The following is a 26,265-nucleotide window of genomic DNA, read 5'->3' as shown; positions in this document are numbered from 1 at the left end:
ATGACATTGTTTTATACAGAGGTGATACTGTCAGTAGTGCATTGTTCCAATTTGAACTTCTATATCTCAAAAATGGCGAAACCTTCGAAAATAGCAATCTTGTAACGAATGTTCACAGCTACAACATTTGCTCTAATCCCATTTCAATAGCACTTACGGTTTCTAAGCAAAAAACCTAAAAATCTAAAAATGTGAACTTTGATCCTTGACCAAAACAATTTCCTCGTGATTAAGGTTACACTACCCACAACTAAAATTGAAGGATCCCTACATATACTAGGCTGTAACTCCTTTTAACTGACCACGTACGTAAACATAATTAGCATCAATGGAAAGGTCAAACGTTCCTCTTCTAAATATAACTTCCATTGGTTTAACAAAGTTTCAAAGAATGTATAAGATATAGTCATTTCACTAACAACTTTACAAATTTTTGACACAAAAGTTCTGTTCAATTTAAACCGCTCAATATTATCTGATCACCACGTTAAATTGCAAGCTTCTTCTCTGTCGTAAACCCAAACCTTACAAAAAATGCGACTTACAGAGCCGCTACAAAATTGGATAAAAAAATTTTTCGGCCTTTCGCCAAAAACTATCGGAGTCTATTCTGGTCTGCACATACATAATTTCGTGAAAATTGGTCCCATAATTGCGACCTGTAGCGTGCGTAAAATTTTTAATGGACGGACGGACATCTCAAAATTCCTTTATCTAGTCGAGATATGAATTTTGTTTGGTATACCACATGGGTGGTCTACGACGAAATTTTTACGGTGTTACATGCATTTTTCGAAAAACAAACTTATAATACCTTTTCCACATTGTAGTGTAGGGTTTAAGTACTTCTTGGGTTTTATATTTTAAAAATGTCCTATTGTATAAAAATCTATAATTCTTCTCATATGAAGAAAAACACACATTTTTAACCATGTAATTTCAATAACTTTAAGACAGTGTTAAACAGACGGAACGGGTCGGATACAAAAGTGTATATGGGCTGAAAGAGAGAGTGTCCTCCCTGACATCATTCTGCGAAAATTAAACTTTGTTAAAATTCTGGTCCACTAAATTTGAAATTTCACTAAAATTTAGTACCCGAGGAAAATATAACGGTTCTGAAAGGACATAAAACCAGCTACCTTACAAAAAAGAGAACTAAATATTTCTTTCTCCTGAAATTTGCAAAAATGACATATTTTCCAAAATTGAGAAAAAATTGTCATCATGAATCACGCCACGTCAACACTTTGATACTTTCGAATCCCATATATAAATTAACATCGGTCACGAGAAAACATCAATCCACGGCAGCGGGTTCTTTGTACCGGATTGACCCGGAACTACACAACATCATTGTTTCGGCCAGCGGCTGCCACCTCAGTGTACATATGTTTGTATTTGTTTCGTTTTTCTGTGTTGGAAGCAGCATATCCCGGAATGCCTGCTCCGAATCCTTTTGGTCCGTGCCGGGACGAAGGAAAACCCAGGACCAATATACTTGTGCTCGGTTTGTCACATCCGCATCTTCACCCACATCCAGCCTTCGGTGAGATGCAATAGATGTCAGGAGTGGGTGCAACTAAGGGGTTGCTCTGGACTTGTCCACGTGAGGGACTACGACAGGGAGTATGTTGCTGCATGCTGTGTGAATACAGTCCCCAGTGAGTCGTCATCGGATTACGAAACTCCCTCGTCGTCTGCTTATGAGACTCCCCCGCTGTCCCCTCGACAACAACCGCACATACAGCCTTTAACACCAGCCGTTGTTGTCCCAATCCCGGAAAATTCATTCTTTTTGCAATTTAATTGCAATGGACTCCGAGTTAAGATCGAGAAAATAGTAGATTTCATGAGTCGGAGGAATATCAAGGTCGCTGCGATGCAAGAAACCAAGCTCAACAACAACTGTAGTTTACAACGTGCTAAGGAAGGATCGCACCAGAAGTGGAGGTGGGGGTTTAGCTTTCCTATTGCACCAGTCTATCCAATACTGACCTATCTCGCTTGTGCCTGTCCCTGTATGGGGGTAGCAGTCAGGTGTGGAACTGCCGAGATGGAGTTGCTGAACGTATACATCCCGCCCAGAAATAGCTGTATCTCAGATTACGTGCCTAACATTAGCCCGCTTTTGGAAGGTCCTAATCGTCTGGTCCTGGGGGACTTTAATGCGCATCATGAGAAGTGGCATTCGGCCCTCGGAAACGACCAGAGAGGTACAGCGCTGGCTGAGCAGATTGACAGATCTACGGTTTGCACGGTCAATGAAGACGCCCCTACCAGAATTAGAGGAGAGTGTCACAGCTCGCCAGACATAACCATCGTGTCACCTGGACTGACAAATGACGTTACCTGGTAACCCGTCATTTCCTTGGATCAGACCATCTCCCCATAATTGTGTCCATTAACAGACCACCCGATTTCATTACCTCTGAACGCCGCACATTCGTCAATCATAAGAAAGCTGATTGGCCGGGTTTCAGAGAGTTCACCAATCACCGCTTCATAGAACTGCCCAATCCTTCTGATGTTCGGGTAGCGGAAAGGACGTTCCGAGACATCATCACTGCTGCACCCGCTCGCCATATCCCTGCTGGCCGAATACCCGAAGTAAGACCAAACTTCCCAGCAGAGGCGACGGGATTAGCAAATGAGCGTGATGAGCTTCGCCGAACCAACCTCAATGACCCCAGAGTCAGGGAGCTGACACTGGAATAGGCTGGTCGGCGAGCACAAGCGGAACTAGTGGTTATATCATCTGAAGAGTTGCAACATTGGATCTGGTATAGGTGAATTGTGGGCAACGGTTAAGTCTCCCTCGAACCCTGGAAGAAGGGAAGATAAGACCTCAGTCACGTTTGGCGACGTTACGTTGACTGACCCGAAGAGGTGCGCAAGTTATTTCAATCGACAGTTTGTCGAGCACCCCGAGAGTGACAGGGCGAAGAGAAGAATATTACGTCGCATGAGATCTCTTCCTGCCGAAGAGGAACCACCACAGTTTACAATGGATGATGTTGCCAATGCCATCGGGAACGCTAAATCATCCAAAGCGTTGGGCCCTGATGGAATCTCCATGGTAATGGTGAAGCAGCTGGAGTATCTCATTAAAGTTCTCAACTTGTCGCTATCCACCCTCATTGTTCCGCAAGTCTGGAAAATGGGCAGGGTGGTCCCATTACGGAAGCCCGGCAAGGATGGCAGCAAAAGTGAATCGTACAGGCCGATTTCGCTTTTGTCGCCCGTAGCAAAGACACTTGAGGCCTTAGTCATCCCCAGTATTAGAAATAGCTATCAAGTTGCCGATCATCAGCATGGATTCCGTAAGCAGCGCAGCACGACAACTGCGCGGCACGCCATTACCAGAGACGGCCGTGCGATAGAACAGTGATGGTGGCGCTTGACTTATCAAAAGCCTTTGATACAGTCAGGCACTCCACGCTGTTTGAGGACATTGAGCAGACAACCCTCCGGCCAAGCTTGAAGCGTTGGATAGTCAATTATATGTGTGGACGCCAGTCATACGTGGAATTCAGGAACAAGAAGTCCAAACCCCGTAGAGTGAAACAGGGAGTTTCCCAAGGTGGGGTGATATCTCCTGTATTCCGCCCCCCTCCAAACGGCATTGAGATCGAAACGTATGCGGATGATTGCACAATCCTGGCGTAGGGTACCTATCCTGATGACATCTGTGAGAGACTGAACAACTATTTAACCGATCTTACCACCTTTTTCCATTCGAGGAATATGCAGATTTCCGCCACATTCTACACTACTTTCACGACGTGCGCGCACCCCACAGCTATCTGCGACAAACTGAAAAGTAGGAACAAGGTCCTCAAGTCCCTAGCCGGCAGCACTTGGGGTGTAGATAAAGAAACCTTGTTGACCACATATAACGCGATAGGTCGGTCTGTAGTAAGCTATGCGGTGCCAGTCTGGTCCCCGAGATTATGTGATACGAATTGGAAACAGATTTAAACTTGCCTGAATGCCGCCCTGAGAACAGCAACAGGGTGCCTCCTCAAATCTTCAGTGGACCATCTACATGAGGAGGCAAAGATTTTTCCAGTAAAGCAACACAATGAGATGCTTTCGTTGCAGTACCTGCTTGGATGTTACCGTGTGAGCCATCCCAATCACCATCTTGTGGGTAGGCCCGACACATTCAGGCAGATCAGGAAGGATATCCATGCCCTCTAGAGCATATCCATGCCCTCCAACGATACAGTAGCGAACCCCTAAATCAACAAGCATATCAAGCAGGTTTAAATAGCATTCACACGGACGCAGTTGCCAATGCCTTAACCAATTATAGTGTGAATAAAGTCCTCGAAATACATCCCCCATCTAATGCAGCTGAGGAGCGTCAGCTGCCACGACAAACTAGAGTAGTTTTGGCTCCACTACGCTCGGCATATTGCAGTCGCCTAAATTCTTATTGAGAGAAGTCCCCCTTGTCCCCTATGGGATGTTGTGGAACAATGTTTTAAATTCCTGTTGGGGGGAAATCGACCACGCAGTGCAAGACATCTGCCCAGTATGTGGTATGGGCCCGCACGACACAAAACACCTTTTCAACTGCCCAGCCAAACCTACTCATCTAACTCCAGTGGATCTGTGGTTACATCCCATCGAAGCAGCCACTTTCCTGTAACTGAAGATAGACCCAGAGCCAGATTGAACAGAAGAACGGACATACAAACATAATAACAAACACTGTTACAACAACAACGACAAAACATTTGAGTTTTGGTCAGAAAATCGATTTCTGAAACATTGTGCGACGTAAGATTTACCCTTACCAAGGTTGACATTGACATGCATGTATATTTATATTTATTTATTTGTTTATTCCTACACAACAAGATTAGCATCTTATAAATTAAGCTAAAGGAATTGTATGTAATAAACTAATAAACTATTTAATATTAGCATCCATTAGGAGACCTAAATCGGGGAACACAAAAAAATTGGAATTTTGGCTAAGAAAACTGATGTCTGAAGCTCTGTGAAAATCCATTTCTAAATCTCTCTATTTGTTGTTTCATTGCTTTATCTTCCTCGCAAGTCCCTTAAGTTTTTCTAGAGATGGTGGCAAGCCGAAATCCTAAATCCAATATTATAGGCGCCAGAGACTTGGATTCTGACATTTTCTCCGATGTCGAGAATTAAACTGGCGAAATGATGCAACTTATCTTACAACACGATAAACAATCGATTAATACGATACCCAAATTCTGAACACCCTTTGTCGATTTTGAGAAAAAAGACGTTTTGTATTAGTTTTTTGTTCATGTTTTATTTTTTTATTATTTTCTTGTATAAAAATTAGCAAATTCGTTATAAATATTCAAATAAAAAAGACTAACAATTGTTTTTTTTTTGTGATTGTATTTGTTGGTTTCATAAATAACTAATAACTAAAACAAGATGTTAACATATGAATTTCTTAAATTTTATAGCGTTGTTTCTTTTTTTGGGATGAGTTTTGTTCATATGTTTGATAATTCCGTTTTAAAATGTAATGATGTGATGGATGTGGGTTAGAGGATGGAAGGGTAGGGATGTGGGATGTGGGAATTGGGATTAGGGGAGTTTGGTGTAAATGGATGCATGAAAGTTAAACATTTCTAACAAAACAAAAAAGCTAAATATGGCCTTTAAAATAAACTAACGTTGCCAATGGGCTGCATATTTATAAATTTTGTGTGCAGGGGTGGTTTAAAGGATATTTTAACAGGCTGTCAACTACTCCTTATAAAAAATTTAGCACTTAATTATAAATAAGGTCCATGACATAATGAAAACAAAATGATTTAGTTATAATCGTAAGATTCTTCGTCATCCAAATTGCCATACAAAGCTTCCATCTCAAGTTGTAATTCATGGATTTGCTCAGCAATTTCACGGGGCATATCTTCGATATGAATGGCCTTAATCTCCTTCAACATGTCTTTGCTCATGCGGTCAATGCGGAAACCACGTTCATCGAACAAAGGTTTCTCACCGTTGGCCTTGCGTTTCTCATCAACATACTTGAGAGCACGGGCAATGGCCTCTGGAATTGGTGGTGGTGTGGGAATATGTTCACCTTCAGGAATGAAACCTTCATGGGTACTCTTGTAGTTGACGCGATAAAGTTTGCCATCATCACCAGTATATTCGTAACGTCCCTTGGCATGGGTACCACCGGTATGATGTAACTTGGCCTGTTCTTCACCATAAATACCGTTCTCAGTTAAGAAACTGTCAAGGAGGGAGAGAGAACATTGAGGAGTAGATGAGAATTTGAAAATTGTTGAAACATTTTAAATTGACTTACGCATGATCGTATTTATCGGCTTTACGTTCATTTTCCTGGTGCAAAATCTTGTGGCGACCTTCATCATCATAATTGAAGAGAATGCTACGTGGTGTGGTCGTGGTTGTGGTAGTAGTTGTTGTGGTTGTAGTTGTGGTGGTTGTGGGTTTCTTGGTGGTCGTTGTGGTACTCTGAGGTTTGTTTATTTTTTGAGCAATATGGGTAGTGGGTTGCAAGAAGAAGAGTAGAAAAATGTGTGTTTTGAATATATTTTCATATCGTTTTGGATTTGTTTGTGGCATGCAGGATGTGTCTCAAAATCATTGCATGCATTATATGATTGGGGTCAATTTTTAAAATATACACATTCCATTTGAATTAAAAGGGGCCAGTTTTTGAGAAAGTGGGCGATTGTTCTTTCTTAATGTGATATATTCTTGATATTGTATGATTATCTTTACATAGAAGTTTATGTACATATGTATGTGTGTGGGTATGTGGAATACTGTACAGTTTTGTTGTTGTTGATAAATAATATAAAACATTTATGGATTTCCTTATTACATAAAAAATAATACTTAAAAATAACACATAAAGCTTTACAAAGACCATGCAATGAACAGTTATGGGTTTTAAACACATGATTTCTTTTTTTTCTCAAGGGGGGATGTAGTTTTTCTGGGGGCAGGCTTAGTAAAGTACAAGTGTTGGGGGTAGTAGTTGATTGTGGGGTGGTTGAATAATTATTGTGTAATTTTTGATATGTTGTTGATGGGTATTTTTTTGAGAAACATTTTAACGTGCAGCGATTTTATTCATTTTGATATGATAATGTGGTGGTTTCTTCAATAATAGGTTCATGATCGGGAAAACCATATTCCAATTGTATTTCGGGAACACTAAAATCAGCATTACTTACTGTGTACAGACTGTGGCTAAGGAGAAAAGGAAAAAAATAAAATTCATTTTATTTATAGTCACACACAGAATGAATATTGACAACTTACTCATAAGGTTTGTCATCATGGACATAGGGCCGGGGGTCATGATCATAGGGTATATTGGTACCATTGTATGGACCATAACCGCCATCATAGGGATAGGGGATATGCACATATTTACCCAAGTCACGATTATCATGAACATGAACATATGGCACTGGGTTGTGAACATAACGGCCTGTAATATGAAGCGATTTGTATTAAACTTGGTGTTGTTTAAAATTTTAATTTTTTTAATAAAAGGGATGAATAATTTTAATGATTTGTATTTTTTTAATTCATAGACTGCTACTGTGAAAAAGCATTTCATAATTGATTGCCAAGTCCCAAAACATATTTTTGTACATTTTGAATCTTACATTAGTTTTAGTAATAGAGTATTTATTTGGGAAATAATAATAAAAAGCGCTTAAATGAAAGTAAAGCGTAAAGTATAAAAGCTTTTACATTTAAGTAAGAAATTTTCGCTTATATACAGATTCAAAATATTTTATACATTATTCGTTGATACCGTAGCTCAATAATATTGTGAAAAAAAATCTTAAGCTTTAATAGTCATAAAGTATTTCAAAGAGGTATGGTTTGTATTAAGGTAAACGCATAATCGAAATTGACTGACAAATATGTACCATTATGCGCTCAAAGGTTTAAGCATACATATGAGTATCGAAAATAAACGGTGAAGAAGGAGGACATGCTACACTAGAACATGCAGTGTAGGGCAGTGATGGCAAAAGCGCCACATTCCACAAATAAAGCTCCCTGAAGTGTGTCACAAGAAATAAGAACGGCGTTGAGTTCGTCCAGTCCGAACTTTTTATACCCTCCACCACGAGTTCTATTGAACTAAAATGGATAATACTAAGCTCTTCAGTCACGTCAAAGCTTATTCCTAGAAGAAGTGGAATATACTAACTGAAGAATATCACTTTCTTTTAACCAAAGTTTAATTCGAATAAGACATCGATGTTGTCACATTTAAAAACAGAAATACCATGTTACAGTCATTCAATTTGGACAATGTGTGTACAATAGGGTTATGACTTTTTTACAACCTGTATGATATTTTGATGAGTTTTTACCTAAGATAACAAAAAATCTTAATTATAAAGTGATTCGATAAAAAACCTTCAGCACAAAAAGCTTTTAAAGTCACTGTAAGCCGACTTTAACTGAAAACAAGGTATAGGGACACATTACATAACCAAAATGACATAACCGTTTGTTTCTCACTAATTTTATCATCGTATTATTCCATATATATCATTTTATATTATTATTACTTTATTTCATATATCATAAAAATTCAAAGGGGTTTGTGTGGGACCTATTTCAATATTTTAATGGAATAAAAGTTATTTTAGACTTTAATAGGGAAAAGGTCATTCATTTGTGCAGGACAGGAAATAATTTTAATAATATTTTTTAAATTTCATAGTATTTAAAAAAAAATATTCAAAGTGGTTTGTGCGGAGCCTTTTTTATAAAAAAATGGAAGGAATGTAATTTTAGGCATTTATAGGCAAAAGTTCATTCATTCTCACTACAGGTAATCATTTTTGAGTGTACAATCTTTGAAATACGTAAATTGGGAAGGTACCTTCATATGGGCTATAAACAAAAATGTGATGTGTGGAGGTTTTTCTACCCATTTAGAATCCAAAACACAAAGTTACAGTTGAAAAATCCTTCAAATAGGACTTCACATCCGGCGGTATTGTTTACCCTTCAATATGAGAACCCGCTGTATGAAATTACAGCAACATCAGTAGGGAGGAACCGTTATGTGTGCTTACCCATAATTTGTGTGTATAAGTTTTTTAACCACGAGAAACCTTAAATTGCAAATTAGAGCCATTTTGGTCGGAAAATGTAGCTAAAGTCCTCAAAGTAACTAAAATCATGAGTTACCGTGACATGAGGGTAATGCCAAAATGTGGACATATGGTGCCAATTTTTCGTAATTTTCTGACTCCTTGGAACCTAACTGACGAATTACTGCTATCTTTGTCTGAAAAATAAACTATAATCATCAACATAGCAAAAAAAAAAACCTGAAAATCGGGCTATCAAAACTTGCATTTATACCCACAAGTGTATGTAGGAATGTTGTCTTGCCATATCGGAGACTAAATACCAAATTTCAGTTAATTCGGTTGGAGGTATCGTTCTATTGGGGCTATGAAAACTTGGATGTGTACTGATAAATTTCTGGGGAAAATTTTTGTAGCCCCAACGAAGACTAAATACCAACATTCAGTCAATTCGGTTAGATAATGAGGCTAAAATCATTAAAACACCGACAAATCGGGGGGTACCGTTCTATGAGGGCTATATCAAAACGTGGATCAATACTGAACAATTTCTGAGGGAAAGTTTCATAGCTCCAAAGAAGACTACATACTTAATTGTGGCCATTTCAGTAGGATACTTCAGCTAAAATCCTGAAGACGCCTAAAATTAGGAAGTTATGTTCTGTGGGGGCTATATCAAAACGTGGACCTCTATAGACAAATTTCTAGAGAAAAGTTTTGTAACCCCTCAACATGGGTATTATATTTAAACTTGCATCTATACCCGCAATTCTCTGTAGATACCAAATTTTAGTCCATTCGTTTGGATGATGAAGCTAAATCCTTGACAATACCGAAAATCGTGCCGTGTCATGTCGATGTGATATTGAGGCTAAAACATCGAAAATACAATGTGTGTACAATAGGGTTATGACTTTTTTACAACCTGTATGATATTTTGATGAGTTTTTACCTAAGATAACAAAAAATCTTAATTATAAAGTGATTCGATAAAAAAGCTTCAGCACAAAAAGCTTTTAAAGTCACTGTAAGCCGACTTTAACTGAAAACAAGGTATAGGGACACATTACATAACCAAAATGACATAACCGTTTGTTTCTCACTAATTTTATCATCGTATTATTCCATATATATCATTTTATATTATTATTATTACTTTATTTCATATATCATAAATTTATTTCATATATCATAAATATCATAAAAATCGGGAGGTACCGTTATACGGGGACTACATCAAAACGTGGATCGATATAGCCCATTTCCAATACCAATCCTCCTAGGAGTAATAGAAACTTCTACAACAATTATAATTATCTATCATAAATATTGCGAGCTGTATCTTGATTTAAACAGATGGACGGACAGGCGGATAGGCTACCGATACCTGATGTAGACTCTCTGCTAAAGACTATAAAAAGGTTAAGCAGGTTAATCAGGTGAAATAATCAACATCTTAAACAGTCCTAAATGTGAGGCAACATTACACTGTGGGGATTTACCACCGCCGAAATTTTTTATGTTATAATCGGGTATTGACTGGAGACCTTCTGAGCAGAGTTGTGCCAATCTAGTTCAATTGTACGACCTAGTTCACTATCTAGTTCAATGGATTCCAGTCGCTTATATGAAAAAACCGCGTATATGTAACATCTCACGACGTTAATCATACGTTTTTGAACTGGAACATTGAACTAGATTGCCCAACTCTACTTCTGAGTGCAAAGCGCACTTGCTTGCTACTGCACCACGTTGGCTTCCTGATTTTGCAAATTCAAAAAACCTAATTTTGCTTTCGATAGCTTATGCCTCGTGTCTGTTCTAGGCGGCCATATATCAGGGTCAGGCACCATACTTTTCTATTGCATACTTTACGGGGTGTCATTGTGTGAGTGCATGTTTTTTCAATGGGTTGAGTTGTGTGTATGGAGAGAGCAACGGTAAATGAGCGCACACGGCGCCTAATCGCCTGACGCTGCCATATATCCCCCCCCCCCCCACACTCTCCATACTTTTACGTTATTGTACGGTGTTTCATTAATATGATATACATAGTGTATACTTTTAGGCGGTGAACTTGCTATGGAATATATAAAACGAATTAGACCCTAGACTACCGGATTTTTTCAAGTAGCTTAAACTATCCGGTGTGGAAAGGATGCAAACAACGGCAATATAAGGGTTTTCTGTACCAGCACAAAAGTGCACCTAGTTTGACATTTTCCCAAGGATGTTTTTAAACTTCTCAAGAACATAAAACCGAAACCTGTGACCAATTTGTTTGAAGAATTTGCAATGTATGGTTAGAGAATATGATGATATGTCCTCCTGCCACTTCTGCAAAGACGACAAAGAAACGGAAATAATCTTAACTTCATGAAGTTAATGTACAGTATGGACAAATATTGAGTTTCATTGAGATGTTATGTATAATGTATACTTTTAGGCAGTGAATATGGCGTAGGAATATATAAAAATATATAGACTCTAGACTGCCGGGTTTTTCTCATCAAGTATACTAAGCTAAGCGAATTGCTAAGTATGAAACAGCCATAAAAACAATAAAACTGGACAGAAAGATTGCACAGTACCTATACAAAAAGTGCCCTGTAGTGGGATTCTCTAGGGTATTTTTTGGTTACCGACAAAAATCGGTCAAATTTAAACGCAAAAATAAATGAAAAAGTTCAAATAAAAGTTGACATCACTGTTGCTATCGGTAGAACTTGGCGAGTACTTTTTATTGGTCGCTAACTTACCTAATAATACCGTTAATTACCGAAATTATAAGCATTTTTATTTTAACGATTTTTGTCGATAACCAAAAAATGCGTTAGAGAATCCCACTACTGATATTTAAAATTTCGCAAATGTGTTTTTAGCCTCCCAAGAATCTAAAACCTAAGGTGCAGGCTATTTCGTTTGAAAATGGTGTTAGTCCGTAAAATATGCATAGCAATATATAAAAAGAAACAGATTTTAGAATTCCGGGTTTTTTCATGTAAAACTAACTATGCGAATTGGAGAGGATGAATACAACTACAACTGGACTGTACGATTGTACAGTACCTGTAAAAAAGTGCACTGATATTGAATATTTATCAAAGATGATTTTAGCCTAATACACAGGGCATTCCGTCTGAATTGTCTGTCAAAGAATTTTGAGTAAATTTATTGAGTACTTCGTACTATGATCGACAGATTATAAGGATTCGACTGGAATATTATTATTGTTACAAATACAGAATATTTTGATTTTTTTTTAAACAAAAGACTTAAGACACATACTTGTGCCTTAGGTATAATACGGCGTTGTTTTGGTCTTAAAAATTAAAGCAAATAATATATAATCTTAAGACACTAGGATGAAATAACGAATCACGGAATTCACATGCTTACAGTGGGTCACACTCCACGGATCAGATTTGTTTGCATAACCATTATAAACAAAATTCTTATTTTTTAAAACATGTGTCGTTTTGGTTGAAGAAAATGTTATTTCTTTTTTTTTTTTGCCCCTTTTTGTTAAAGTTGAATTTTAGAAAATGTTAAACAATATATGTATGTGAACTGACGACTGTCATAGTACATCTGTGAAATGAGGATTGATATAACACTCTCTGACACTTGGGACTGACCCACTTTGATTCGAGCCCACTGCAAGTTATTATTACTATTTATTTTGTATTCACATTTACAGTGTTCAACCATGTTTATGGTTTCAACAACAATATTTTTATGAATGCATGAACCTTATTATACACGGTATTTTGTATATATACAGTTTTCAGTCTAGTTTAAAAAAGGCGGCGATTGAGTGATTTTAATGAAAATATTTGTGAAAAAACAAATTAAATGAAAAAATTAATTTTACCATGTGCGTCAATGTAACCATCTTTAAGGTCTATAAAAAATTTAAATTTACAATAAATTAATATAAATGAATGTGTAAAAACAATAATAAAGCAATTTTCAAATAATGCAATAAATAGCAACTATAGCAATAAAACGAACATAAAAATTCTTTTCGGTCATATACCCGTATGGATCTTCTCTAACACCATAAAAATGCCCAAAAGATTAATGATTTCCAAGACAAAAAATTATTGACCTTTTGATGACATTTTTATAACGTTATCATCTCATTTGCTGTATAAATTGTCATAAAGAATGGCCTATAATTGCAAACAAGATTCTGTTGAAAATGAGAATTTTTGTGTTTATTTTGCGTATTGTTGTGAAATAAAATTCAAAAGAATTATAAAAAAATATATAACCAAAATCGAAACAACTTCATGTGTCATAAACATCATCACAATGTGTGTGTGATTTATACGTTACAGGAATTTAATGGGATCATAAATTTTTCAAATCTAATTTTTAAAGTCAAATCAGCAAAATTCCAAAAATATGTAAATCAAGTACAATAACACTCAAGTTGCCTTAAATTGCCAAAATTAAAAAAAATATTAAATATGAGAGATGTGCCAAGGTTTATTGACTTATACACAAAAAATGCCGTTGTTTTGATTTTTATTCTAAATTTAGTTAGGGCTGGAAAGAAATAATAAAATTAATGAACGATCAATTGACTTAGGAGGCAATATGATTGGCATATTTCATGACAATGCGTTTGATTGTTTTATGATTTGTTTGTTAATCATAGTTTAAAAAAGCAGTCTTAACTATGTAAAATATTTACAAAATATTTCAACTGTCTTTTTGTTGTAAGATTACAAAATCAAAAGCATTATGAAACTATTTTCAATGTTTTTTTTTTACAAATGCATTTTAGTGAGTCGCTTGTATTTTGTTTGCCTACAATTCGATTTAAGTTCTAATTAAAGCAAAACATTATAACAATGTGCAACATGTATTAATCAAAGTGGAAAGTTTTAAACCATCATTGATATAATACCTTCATTTTTTGACCTTGGACGATATTTGCCATCATCATTGCGACCTGAAAGATTATACTTGCCGTTGTTATTGTTGGCGGGTGCAGCACTGCCTAAAGCAATAGCGGTGGCCTAAAAGAAAAATAAAGAGAAAAATATATTTTTTTAATAAAGTTATTTACAAAAATCGTGATATATAATTAGCAACTGTAAAAAAGAATAAGAACATGGTGGCTTAACATTCCATTTGATCACGAAAACCCATAGCATTTAGCAAACAAATATTCGTGGCAATTTCCAGTTAGGCAGCTTATGCAAATTTTTCAAATAATATTGCGCCTTAAGGAGATAATTAAACAAAAAAAAGTAGAATGGTATTTCCAAAGTTTAAGCGAATTGCGAGTAAATATTCAATATAAATGCAATTATTTCAAAATTTAGAGAGCCTGCTTATATTTGTTCTTAACATTTGTTTAAAGTAAAAACAAGAAATTATTATTTCGAAAATATTTGTTTATTTTTTCTAACGTCATTGTAAAACGTTTTCTAAGGTTTGATAAATTAGTAGGGTTTCGATTACATATTCTTTGTTATTACTCTCTAAGCTGAGTCACTTAAAAACTTGTTTTTGCAACGGTTCATTTAGAATGTTCTAATTATTAATTACTCGCGATAATTTATCTCACCTCACAATATTTAATTTTGAAATTTATGCAAATTTTTATAAATTTTAATTTTAGAAATTGAAGTTCTTGTGATTTAATAATCAAGTGTCAATATCGCCATTGATTTGACATTTGGTAATAATTTTTTATTATTGCAAATACAAAAGACTTAAGATACATGCGCAGTGTATTGGTTTATTGACTGCATTGTTTTGGCACATCATACAAAAAAAAAAAAAAAACTAGAATTGTTGAGTAATTTCGTAAGCAACAAACGAGTTCTAAGATCATTTTCAATTATGAATACAATTTGAAAAAAAGAACTATTCGATTATTTGCATTATTAATGCATCTCTCATACAATTGGGATTTTTGGCATTCCCGCAAGATTTGAATGGTACGTATTCAAATCGTTATAATTTAATTAAGTTTAGTTTACTTGTACTTTCTGCTCAGTATATTTAAGAAATTTGTATTGGTATGGATCTGATGCTTATTTTGGATTTGGTGAAAATGTGTAGCTAAGTGTAAGTTTTCGAGGAAATGCCAATATTGATCTCGAGCAGGGCTAGTTGAGAGACAAAGTATCTAAATTATACAAGCTTATTGGGTATTTCCTATGATTTTGTTGCTCATAGTCGTTGGGTCAATTTGTTAATTGTTTTACCTAAATATATTTTTCAATATACTTGGAGTAGTGTATAAATCTCCTCATGATCAGATTCTTCAATGATGATGTGGATCAGAAAGAGGAAACCTAATTATTTCACAGGCACATCTTCTTATTTTTATCGTTCATATACGCCTGCGTTTCCAAGGGACAAGGGAGATTTCTCTCATACTCGTATCAATGAGTGCACGCCTATGCATATTGCCTGAATGATATGGGACCTACTTTTTATCGCCGACACCACTTGTAGGCAAGTTTTTCATGGCTGAAATACTCAGGAAATATATCTCAATATGACGCTGAGTGAATTTGCCACCGTCGAAAGTTTTGATGTTCTGGTGAGAGATTGAGCAGCAGACCGTCTGAGTGCAAGGCGGGCGTGCTTACCACTGCACCACGGTGACTGTACAATGAAATATTAATTGGATTCTTTAACGTAAATGTACTACAGACAGATCCGTAAACTTTTGAGCGTTTGTGGGCCTAATTATTCTACAGACAGACCCATTCAACACAGTCTTCACCAAATCTAATTCTTCTAGCACTGGAAGAAACCACTAGGGCGTGGTTTTTGTAACATTCCAGCCATTATCGGGAGGAGAATGAAGAAAGTAATAAAGATCACAAAAACTACTACACCTTTAGTGTAAAATCTGTATGAAAGAGTGGCCCTAAATATTGAGCCATTTTGGCTAACAAATCTCAGAAAATATTGGCTTCCACCACCTTCCACACTAGAAAATTAGCGAACATTTTGAATTTTTGTGTGGCAGGTACCCATATAGTTTATTTTCGAACATGATTTAAATTAGGGAAAATATTAGGATATGCAAAGGCGAAATTGTACTGTCGAAATAGGTGCCACGAGGACAATCAAAACGATCCAAGATATGTCCTTAAACTGCACTTGTGCGAACAATTTTGAAATTGTATGTGGGAGGTACCCAAATGATCTGCTACCGGAAGATGTTTATCGATATGGGCCATCTTCGAACTTCAGCTAAGTTTAGATAAAATATTACGAGTGGCAAAGTCTGAACTAAATCGATTGATTCGCTCGAGATTTCTCCAGCCAGTCAGGCAGACACACGGACAGACAGGGCAACAACAACAGGGCTGTTACAACAACAACAACAACGGACAGACAGGGCTATATTGACTCCAAGTTATCTGTAACGGACTTCGTCCAAACATATGTATGTGGGATGCAAAAGCGTTATTTGTATGGGTCATATATTTATCGTATCAAAGTGTATATTAGCCTAAAGCCTGAGAGTATAAAAAAATTCCGTGGAAGCGGTTTTTTATTTTATTTCGGGAAGCATGGAGGTCTTCATACCTAATCTAAATTAAAAAACAAACAAGTAAGAAAGTTTCCGTGAACTGTGCAGACAGAGATATACCCTTAGCCTCGTACCTAAAGAAAAGAAGCAAACACAATACTTCTGACGTCTAAGGGGTTTTTTGAGTTTTGGGCCAATTTCTCAGGAAGCATGGATTTGCCTCCCCCCCCCCCAAAAAAAAAAATGTACTGTCCTAACTGAGGCCGTATACACAACATGTTGCCAAAAAGTTAAAAACAATCCCAGAAGGTATCCGAGAGAGTGGCCCGATGTAGTCAATATTCGTACATAATTCCGAGGCTGTATGATATAATACGATTGGACTAAATCGGTTCTCTCTTTGATGGTTATCTTATACTACCCTGCTTTGTTGGTGTCGGTTTTTTTTGAGATTTTGGGTCATTATCGTAGGAAGTATGGACTTGCTCCGAAAAACATGTACCGCCGTAAAGTAGGCGGCAAGGACAACATGCTGAAACATTTCAAAACGATACGAAAGGAGATCTTAAACTTCAATTCTTCCGACTTTTGTGTTGGAGATACCCGAAGGAGTGGACCGATATAGTCTATATAAACCCAATTTGTGGCTGGAAGTAATGTTACCATATACGGACATTGCGAAATCGACGCCTATTTCAAAAAAAAAAAAAGAAAAAAACATGCCTGGAACCGTGGGGCTATAACCAACATGGCCAGATTTATTCTAATATTAAATTAAACATGTAAAAAAGCGTTAAGTTTTTCCGGGCCGAACTTTATATACCCTCCACCATAAAATATATATTATTTAGTTATCTTTCCTGTCCACTATTTTAAGTGGAGATAAGTAAGGTGAGAAAATGTATCAACAAATTTCTTCAATCGGGCGTCACCTTTATATGGGGGCTATACCAAAACACGGACCTATATTGGCGATTTTTGGTAGAGATATTTCGTGGCCACAAAAAATTGTACCTAAAATCCTAAAAATACGGAAAATCGGGAGTTACCGTTATATGGGCGCTATACCGCAACATGGAACTATGTTAACGGTTTTTGGTGGAGATATTTTTTGACCTCTAAGAACCTCAAAAGTCAAATTCAGAAATTGTAGCTAAAATCCTCAAAATACGGAAAATCGGGAGGTACTGTTCTATGGGGGCTATAACGAAACATGGACCTATGGTGAACATTTTTGGTGGAGATATTTTGTAGCCTCTGAGAACCTCAAACGTCAAATTGCTGGTAGTTAGGTCTGACAAATTAACTAAAATCCTCCAAATACCGAAAATTGGGAGGTACAGTTATATGGGGGCTATACCAAAACATGGACCTATATTGCAGAATGTTGGTAGAGATGTTTCGTGGCCACTGAAAACGTCAGCTAATTCGGTTAAAAATTGTAGCTAAAATCCTCAAAATACCGAAAATCGGGAGGTACCGTTATATGGGGCCATACCAAAACATGGACCTATGTTAACGATTTTTTGTGGAAAAGTTTTGCGGCCACTGATGGCCTTAAATGTCAAATTACAGCGAGTTCCGTTAAAACTTGTAGCTAAAACCCACAAAATACCGAAAATGGGGGTATACTAAACAATAGACCTATGCCCATAACTTTTACAATATAAGGTTGTTGATCACTAGGAACCCTAAATGTCAAATTATAGTTAATTCGGTTTGAAAATGTGACTAAAAACGTCAAAATACCTGAAATCGATTGGTACCGTTATATGAGCTATATCAAAACGTGGACCGATATAGCCCATCATCGAACTTGACCTGCCTGCAAACAAGAGACGCATCTTCCCAAAATGTCAGCGTCTTATCTCCATTTTTGTGGATGCTAGAGTGATTACCAAAGACGGACGGACGGACATGCATCAGAGGTCCGCAAAATGCCACTCGCTTTTAATGCATATTCGCGATTTCGTGCCTTTTTCATTGCTTGATATTGCCATCTCTGTTAAATGCTATTGCTTGCTTTGCCTTTACTTTCATTAGTGTGTGCCAATTGCACACACACAACACACTACAAGAGCTCGTTGCCTTTTTTTGCACGCTGCCTTCGAAAAAGCACGTTGCATTACAAAAAGCAGTAGATATTTCTGGTCAAATTTACATGTTAATAAACATAAAAAAATTAATGTTGAGACAATAAAAACAATTACTAGTTTAGTTTATCCTATTATTAAAGAAACTCAAAGAAAAAGCGAAATTTGGCAAATGTATTCATTTATTCGAACAGAAGATGGTACGATACTGTGTGGTGGTATGCAGTATTGTGCATACTGCATTTGCGAATCGTGTGAATACAAATGTAAAAGCAAGCAAGCATGCACTAAAGCAGTGAATCATTTTTTTGGGGTGAATCTGCTTTTTGCACATTCATATTTTTTATATGCAAGGCACTGCACTATTCGCTTTTGGGAAAAGGCAATAGAGTGTGCCTTTAATATGCATTTTGCGGACCTCTGACATGCATAGATCGACTTAAAATTTTACACTGATCAAGAATATACATATATACTTTATAGGGTCGCAAATCATTATTTCAATGCGTTACAAACGGAACAACAAACTTAATATACCCTCCATGCTATGGTTGAGGGAATAAAATTACCAACATATGATACAGCGATACGAGGTTGTTCAGCCATCATCACCCTAATTTGCTTATTTATGTAATCAAAACTTTTTGGGATAATGACACAAAAGTTTAAAGGATATCCCTCGTCCACCAACCACAGTTGTGATTATCGCTCAATATTAAAACGTTAAAATTTTTCGAAACATATTTCTGGTTGGAAAATTGACTATATCAGTCCACTGCAGAGGTAGTATCGCCCACAATGTTTAACATTTATGACATTAAAATTTTCTTCTTGAGCAATGTAATACTTCTCCAGATAAGGACAGCAACGTTTAGCTGAAATTTTAATTGTCGAAACTCTCCACTTCCTAATTTTCCCTCTATACTTGGTGCAATGGTTAACATCGCCGTCTACATACTGAATGTCTGAGTTTGATTTCCAGCTAAAATAAATCTTAATTTTCAACGTTCTTTAATCTTCCAGTGTATTAAATTTTCTGAATATTTAATTTCCTTGCCTGCAAGTGATGTAACACATCATCTTAACATGCTTCACAAGCCGTTTGGACTTCGGGTTTAAGAGGAGTCCTCATATCAATGATCTCTTTGTAAATTCTCTCTTTGTCCTTTAGGGAGGGTTTCGAAGGTGGTCTCTAATCGCTTTAAAATTTTTAACACTATTGGTTGTAATTACTCACGATAAGGAACGGGAAAATTTTATATACATTCCGAACCTCGAAGAAGTTCTTTCGTTAAGCCTTAAAAAAATTAATGAATTGAATGAAGTATCTTGGTATGTTATATAAGAATGTTATCAACTCTAAAACTGTAAAAATTCTCTTTTTGTCCTTTAGGGAGGGTTTCGAAGGTGGTCTCTATTCGCTTTAAAATTTTTAACACTATTGGTTGTAATTACTCGCGATAAGGAACGGGAAAATTTTATATACATTCCGAACCTAGAAGAAGTTCTTTCGTTAAGCCTTAAAAAAATTAATGAATTGAATGAAGTATCTTGGTATGTTATATAAGAATGTTATCAACTCTAAAACTGTAAAAAATAGACATACTTTCTTCCATTATTAAATAACATATAATTTCTCTCATTTTTTGATGAAATATCCATACATATTTGTCGGCGTTTTGATTTTTTCTAACCTGTTTTTATGAATGTAAAGTTTTTTATGTGTTTAGCCATTTTTATATCTGTTGCTCCGATATTTGCGGTATTTTGCATAATATTTCCAAGGGTTGTGAAACATACATTTTGATATACATTTTCCAAAGTCGATGGCATTTAGAATTATATGTTATGAAAATTCCAATAGCAATAGGTAACCTTTTTAAATGATATGCTCCTCAAATGTCAAAAGCACAATTCTATTCAACTATATATGGATATGTTTTAATAAGGTTCTCTTTCATTGCCACCGTTAACTATCCCTGGAAGCTCAAAGTTTTGATATTATGTTCAATATTCTATAGCCACCACATTCATATATACATTCTAAATAGATATGTATAATAAAAAATAAAAGTGTGAATGTTTTACGATCTTTTAAAAAATAACAATATCGTAGCACTTCACAAATTGCAAACCAAAAACAAAACAAAGCACAAATGGGAGTGTTTTTTGTCGTTTACTTGATTTGTGATTTCACTTTCAAAACAAAATAATATTATATTGTGATTAGCAGTAGGTGTGTGTAAGAAAAAAAGTTCGACGGTCAGAGAGCAACGACCCCAATGTGACAGATTTGAAAAATCTTATCTTCCCATGGTATAAGATGTGGCTTTTCGAGTAACCTAATTAAATATATTTACTGATAATCCCTTGAACTTCGAGAAACAAACAACAAAACACAATATTTCAAACAAAATATTCCAAAAAAAAAAAAAAAATTAAAATAAATAAAAAATAGCAAATTAACCAGAACTGACTGAATGTCCAAAATGTGTGAAGACATTTTGTGATTTCGACCATTTTTTTTATTACTTTCAACAATTTATGACGATAGCCAAGCTGATAAGATTTTTTTCTTTTTCCTTCTCTTAGACAAAAATATGTGACATAAAACAACATTTGGTTTGGTGTTGTTATTATTTATTTCTTCTTCTTCTTAAAAGGGGTGCTTTAAACGAAAACCACAGCTTTAAAAAATCCGTAAAAAGTATTATTTATATTCATACTGGCATTGTTTTGTCTTTTTTTGTGGAATTTTAATTGGCATTGTTTCAAAATATAATTAATATTATTATGTCCAAGAATGTTTGCATCAATATATACATTACTTGGCGAATTTGTTGAAATTTCATTGAAGTTTGTTGTTGTCGTTTTTTTTTTGGCTCGAGCTGTTTTGTGATGCAATGCAATTTATTTTTGTCTAAATTTTTTGGTGTTTCTGTAAAGTTTAAGAGCCATTTGAATAGAGTATTAATTTCCGTATGAGTTTGAGAATAATATTTGTGAACCATATGGGCAATGTTTAATTGTTTTTATCAGTGTTTTTGGACAAGAGCTTCCGCTAAGGCAAATGTTATTACCTTACTGAGAATGTTATGTGGGTTATTTATGATTGTTTGTAGAAATCCCATTGAAACATGGTCGTAACGGGAGATATATGACACATCACAATGCAAAAAAAAATTAAGAAAAAGTCAAAAGTCGAATATACATACCATGAATATGATTTGAGCCTTCCTTTCTTAGTTTCAATATGAAATTCTTCAAAACGGACAGCCGAGAACAATTTAACTCTTCAAATCAAATGAAAATAATTTAAAAAGTATATGTCACATATCTTAAACAATTGTCTTATCCTCCACCAGGAAAATGGTCGGATTAATAAATTTGTGTTTGAAACTCCTTGAAATGTCCATTTGTAAAGTTTGAAATATTCACGATAGAGTTCAAAAATATCGTAGGTATTAAATAATGCATTTTAGGGTATTTTTTTGATTTTTTTAATGGTTTAACGACAATATTCAATAAACGTGGTTGAAATGTGGAAGTCGGTCTTGGCTAAGGGTAAAAACCCTAAAAAGTTGTGAATGTAGGCCGATGTCTTGATAAGTCCCTTTAGCGCGGTAATTTTAAAAAATTTTAGTTACATTAACGAATCGAAATTTCTCACATTTTGTGTTGGGGTTCCTTAGCGGGATGTCGCACCCATACAAATTTTTTTTTGCTGATTTAAGATATTTAGAATTCGCTCAAATTTGGCGTTTTGGATTCATGAGGGTTGAAGGATATTCTGGACACTGCTACCGTTCTCTGAAGACAAATGCTTTGATACGGCACTCGAACATCTCCTGAAAGAGTAAAAGAGTCGTGAATGACAAAGAAAAGAGAGGTGGGCCTCAAACCAGCGACCAGCCTGCGGACTCCAATGCCTCTACTCAGTATAAGGTATTAGAAGTCTTGTCCGGTTGCACAGATTGAATCGGACAGAGGAAATCACATCACACATCTTTCAATAATAGAAATTATTGTGAGGAATCTCAAACCTAAGAACAAACTTAAACAGGTGTTTGATACGATGTTCAGACCAGACGATTAGAAAGAAGCGCCCCACTATTTAGCTAAAAATAATCGTGCAGCACACAAAGAAGCATCCCTTTGTTCGTTTGGATATGTTTGTGAAGTAGAAAGTCAAGCCGAAGTAAGTTTTGGTCTCAAATCGCTATGAAATTTTCACTGCAAATTTAGCATTTTTTAATCAGAAAGTCTATAACTCGTAGGACATAGGCCTTGAAAATATTAACTATAAAAAACCATAAAAAAAACCCAGGGTAGTTGCCATTCTCCAGCGTCTTTCCGGGCGGCGGATGGGGTTTCTTTGATGAGTGGAGCCGGAAATGACCGAGGGCAACTGAAGTCGGACCTGGCTCCGCACGTTCCCTTAAACAATTAACTAAGATGTGTGGGAAAAAATAAGTGGAATAAAGTCATGGTGCAGGGAGTTAATATCAAAGTACCGACGGCAAGCTTTTGTGAGACCACAAGCAATGAATCGTCGAGACCAAGTGATTGTAATCCTGTACCTGTTACAAGTTTAACCGAAAAAAGACGAGCACTAATTAGCCAGGACTGGCGAAAACAGACCCTACTTCCTTCGGCTGACAGGACCGAAGTTGTGGGCGGGGACGTCCTACAACAGACTCTTGAAACTATCCATGATACTTTAGAGAGACAAAGTGGGGAACTCCTCGACGAGCTGGAGTGGGAACATACTTTCGGAGCAATTGCTACATAATCTGACTCTAACTAATGATGAGCTCAACACCACGGTGATTCCGGCCAATTCTACTAAGAAGGACAAATGTAGCTCTAACGAAGAGAGTATGGACCTTGATGCTCAACCGGAGGGAATTTCGTTCGGAGGGGGAGATCTACTTCATCAGGAGTAAGCTAAGGTTCGTACGGAAATTTAAAAAATTAACCACACGCACTACGTCGCGAGCTCCACGTGGAAAGAATCTTCCCCGGGAACCAAGTCGTTCCTCAGACCCCGTGACGAACAAAAAAGTAGAGTTGGCGAAACCCACTGCCTCAGACAAAGGGGTGGAGTCGAAATCTGTTCCAAAGCCAAACCCGACCCAGAAGAAAATGAAAAAGGCTATTGAGTGTACCCCCGAACAAACTGACATCCCTATTCTACTCCAAAAGGCAAAGCAGAAGCGGAAGGAAGTAGGGTCTGTCTGGAAGGGAAGGAGGTTAAACCGATTGAGAAACCATCGTCTTCTGGAATGGCGAACAATGCTCCATAGCATAAATCTGTGAAGCGCGTTCGGTCTTCCGAAGGTCCACAGCCTTCAACAAAGAAGACGATAACTTCGCGTTTGGTCAACCCATCAATTTCTTATACACTAAAATGACAAAAAAACAGTTTTCTTTCTGTTACAGAAATATGTATGTCCACTTATCTGAAAATACTGTGCGTCTACTATGTCAACTATTTGATGCAATTTTAGCAATAAACTTTGATAAAAAAAAAACCTCCTTCTCCTTCCTTGGACCTCTGCCCACAGTGTTTTGACCACTTTGATGCCAAATTTTAGCTAATTCGGTCAGAAAATGTAGAAAAAGCTTCAAAATACTAAAAATCGGGTAGTACCGTTATATGGAGGCTATTCCAAATCATGGACCAATTGTCATTATTTTTTAATGGAGAATTTTGTTTACCACATTTAACTTTAAGCCACTAATAACATCCTATTTGGGCAGAAAACGTCAATGAAAATTTCAAAATACCTGAAATTGGGGGTGTTGTTATATACCAAACCATATGTTGACAATTGTTGGTGAAGAAGTTTTGTGACTACTGGGAACTTCAAATGTCAAATTACAGCTAGGTAGGAGAAAAAATGTACCACAAATCCTCAAAATACCTAAAATCTGCAGATACCTTTATATGGGCTATACCAAAACATGGACCCACTTTGACACTTTTTGGGAAAGAAATTTTGCGTCCACTGGGAACTTCAAATGTTAATGTTGACACTTTTAGGAACAGAAGTTTTGCGACCACTGCAAACTTTAAATGTTAAATAACAGGTGTTTCGTTCTAAAAATGTAGCAAAAATTCTGAAAATACCTAAAATTAGGTGTTTATAATTTTTGTTGGAAAAGTTTTGTGACCACTGACAACTTCAAATGTCAAATTAAAGCCGGTTGGAACAAATAAATCTGCTGAAATCGTCAAAATATCTAAAATCCAGAGGCACCGCTTTATGGGAGGCTATAGCAAAACGTTGTAGCCTATATTCGAACTTGGCCAGCCTATGGAAAAAATACAATCGGGTGCAAAAATATAGCATTTTAGCTCAATTATTGAGTTCGCTATAGCGATTACAGCAGACGGACAGGGTTAGATCAACTCAGACTATTTCGATGAATTGCAAACAGAAAAAAATCTTAATATACCCTCCATATTATGGCGGAGGGTATAAACAAACAAGCCTTTTGTAATGGGAGCAACAATTTTGATATTAAGGGTGTACAATATAGACGTCACCGTTAAATCTTAACACAAAAAGTAACGAACTCTAGTGTAATTTTATCAGACGGACGGACCCACAGGTTTGGGAATATTTCAAAATATTGAAATATTTCAATTAGAACACGTTTAAAACTTCGTTTGCATAAGCACTGTCATCTCTTATCATTATATTGGAATTTATATAGGCTTTCATTAATTGGATTTTCAAAATAATTTTGTACTTTGAACATTTCAGTACAGTTAAATGAATTTTTTAGTCGAAAGCTCCCATTTAAGCCCAAAATGGTACCGAATATTCTTAAAGCGGAATAAGTTTTTGGCAAATTGACTGGAATCTACATTTTGTCATTCAATAACTCTCATTCACAAATGTCACACAAGTAAGCTTTTGTTAATCTAATGGACGCATTTGCACAAATTTAATACACTTCAGATACGTTGGCACTATGGGTTGTATGATCAATGTTTTAATTCACTATCACCATCGTTGTAAAGTTCACCACAAAAGTTCCTTTTTAATGATCGAATTTTTGCTTTCATTCAATGTTTTTCTTTTTTATAATTTCAATCGAACTTGTTCTTTTTTATATTTTTATTCGAACTAGAATTATTTTTACAGTGTTTCTTAACTTTACTCACCACAATTGTGAAGAGCACAATCACGATTTTATTCATTTTTACACTTTAGTTGGTTTTATTGTCAAATACGGTAAAACACTTAAAGTATGTTGTTGCTGTTGTTTTCACTTTTCTTCTTTAATCTCGTTTGTGTTTATTCAATATTTCCTTCTTGCTTTCACAATATACAGTGCAAACTAAATTTTTGATTTTAATCCTTAGGCTTTGATTGTTGCAACAGGAATGGTTACTGTCCGTTCTCGGCTGGTCTCATTTATATATGTGAACTGATTCTCAGTTTTGTGGTATTGAATTTTTGAATTCTTCGTATTGAGTTAAACGAGTCACAAGAATATCAGAATATCAGTCAGTCATTCATTC

At 36.0% G+C, this 26,265-nt stretch overlaps 1 protein-coding gene across 2 annotated transcripts; it reads right to left on the bottom strand.

Moving 5' to 3' along the window:
• Nucleotides 1–5,347: 5,347 nt before the first annotated feature.
• Cpr49Ac (Cuticular protein 49Ac) lies at nucleotides 5,348–26,113 on the bottom strand. Of its 2 annotated transcripts, XM_073990748.1 has the most exons (7): nucleotides 25,906–26,113; nucleotides 14,101–14,149; nucleotides 12,994–13,023; nucleotides 7,312–7,483; nucleotides 7,224–7,239; nucleotides 6,326–6,495; nucleotides 5,348–6,249 (listed from the first exon to the last, which is right to left on the bottom strand). In XM_073990748.1, exons 1-7 carry the CDS (start codon nucleotides 25,939–25,941, stop codon nucleotides 5,820–5,822), a joined length of 903 nt encoding a protein of 300 aa, XP_073846849.1. In that variant the 5' UTR covers nucleotides 25,942–26,113; the 3' UTR covers nucleotides 5,348–5,819. The 2 variants fall into 2 exon arrangements, with proteins under 2 accessions (XP_073846849.1, XP_073846850.1); XM_073990749.1 differs by lacking the exon at nucleotides 12,994–13,023.
• Nucleotides 26,114–26,265: the final 152 nt, after the last annotated feature.

Source organism: Musca autumnalis, unplaced genomic scaffold (assembly GCF_047663935.1).
Source record: "Musca autumnalis isolate F117 unplaced genomic scaffold, ASM4766393v1 scaffold_5, whole genome shotgun sequence".
NCBI lineage: Eukaryota > Metazoa > Arthropoda > Insecta > Diptera > Muscidae > Musca > Musca autumnalis.
Note: the sequence above shows the minus strand (reverse complement) of the source record. Positions and strands in the feature narration are given on the sequence as shown.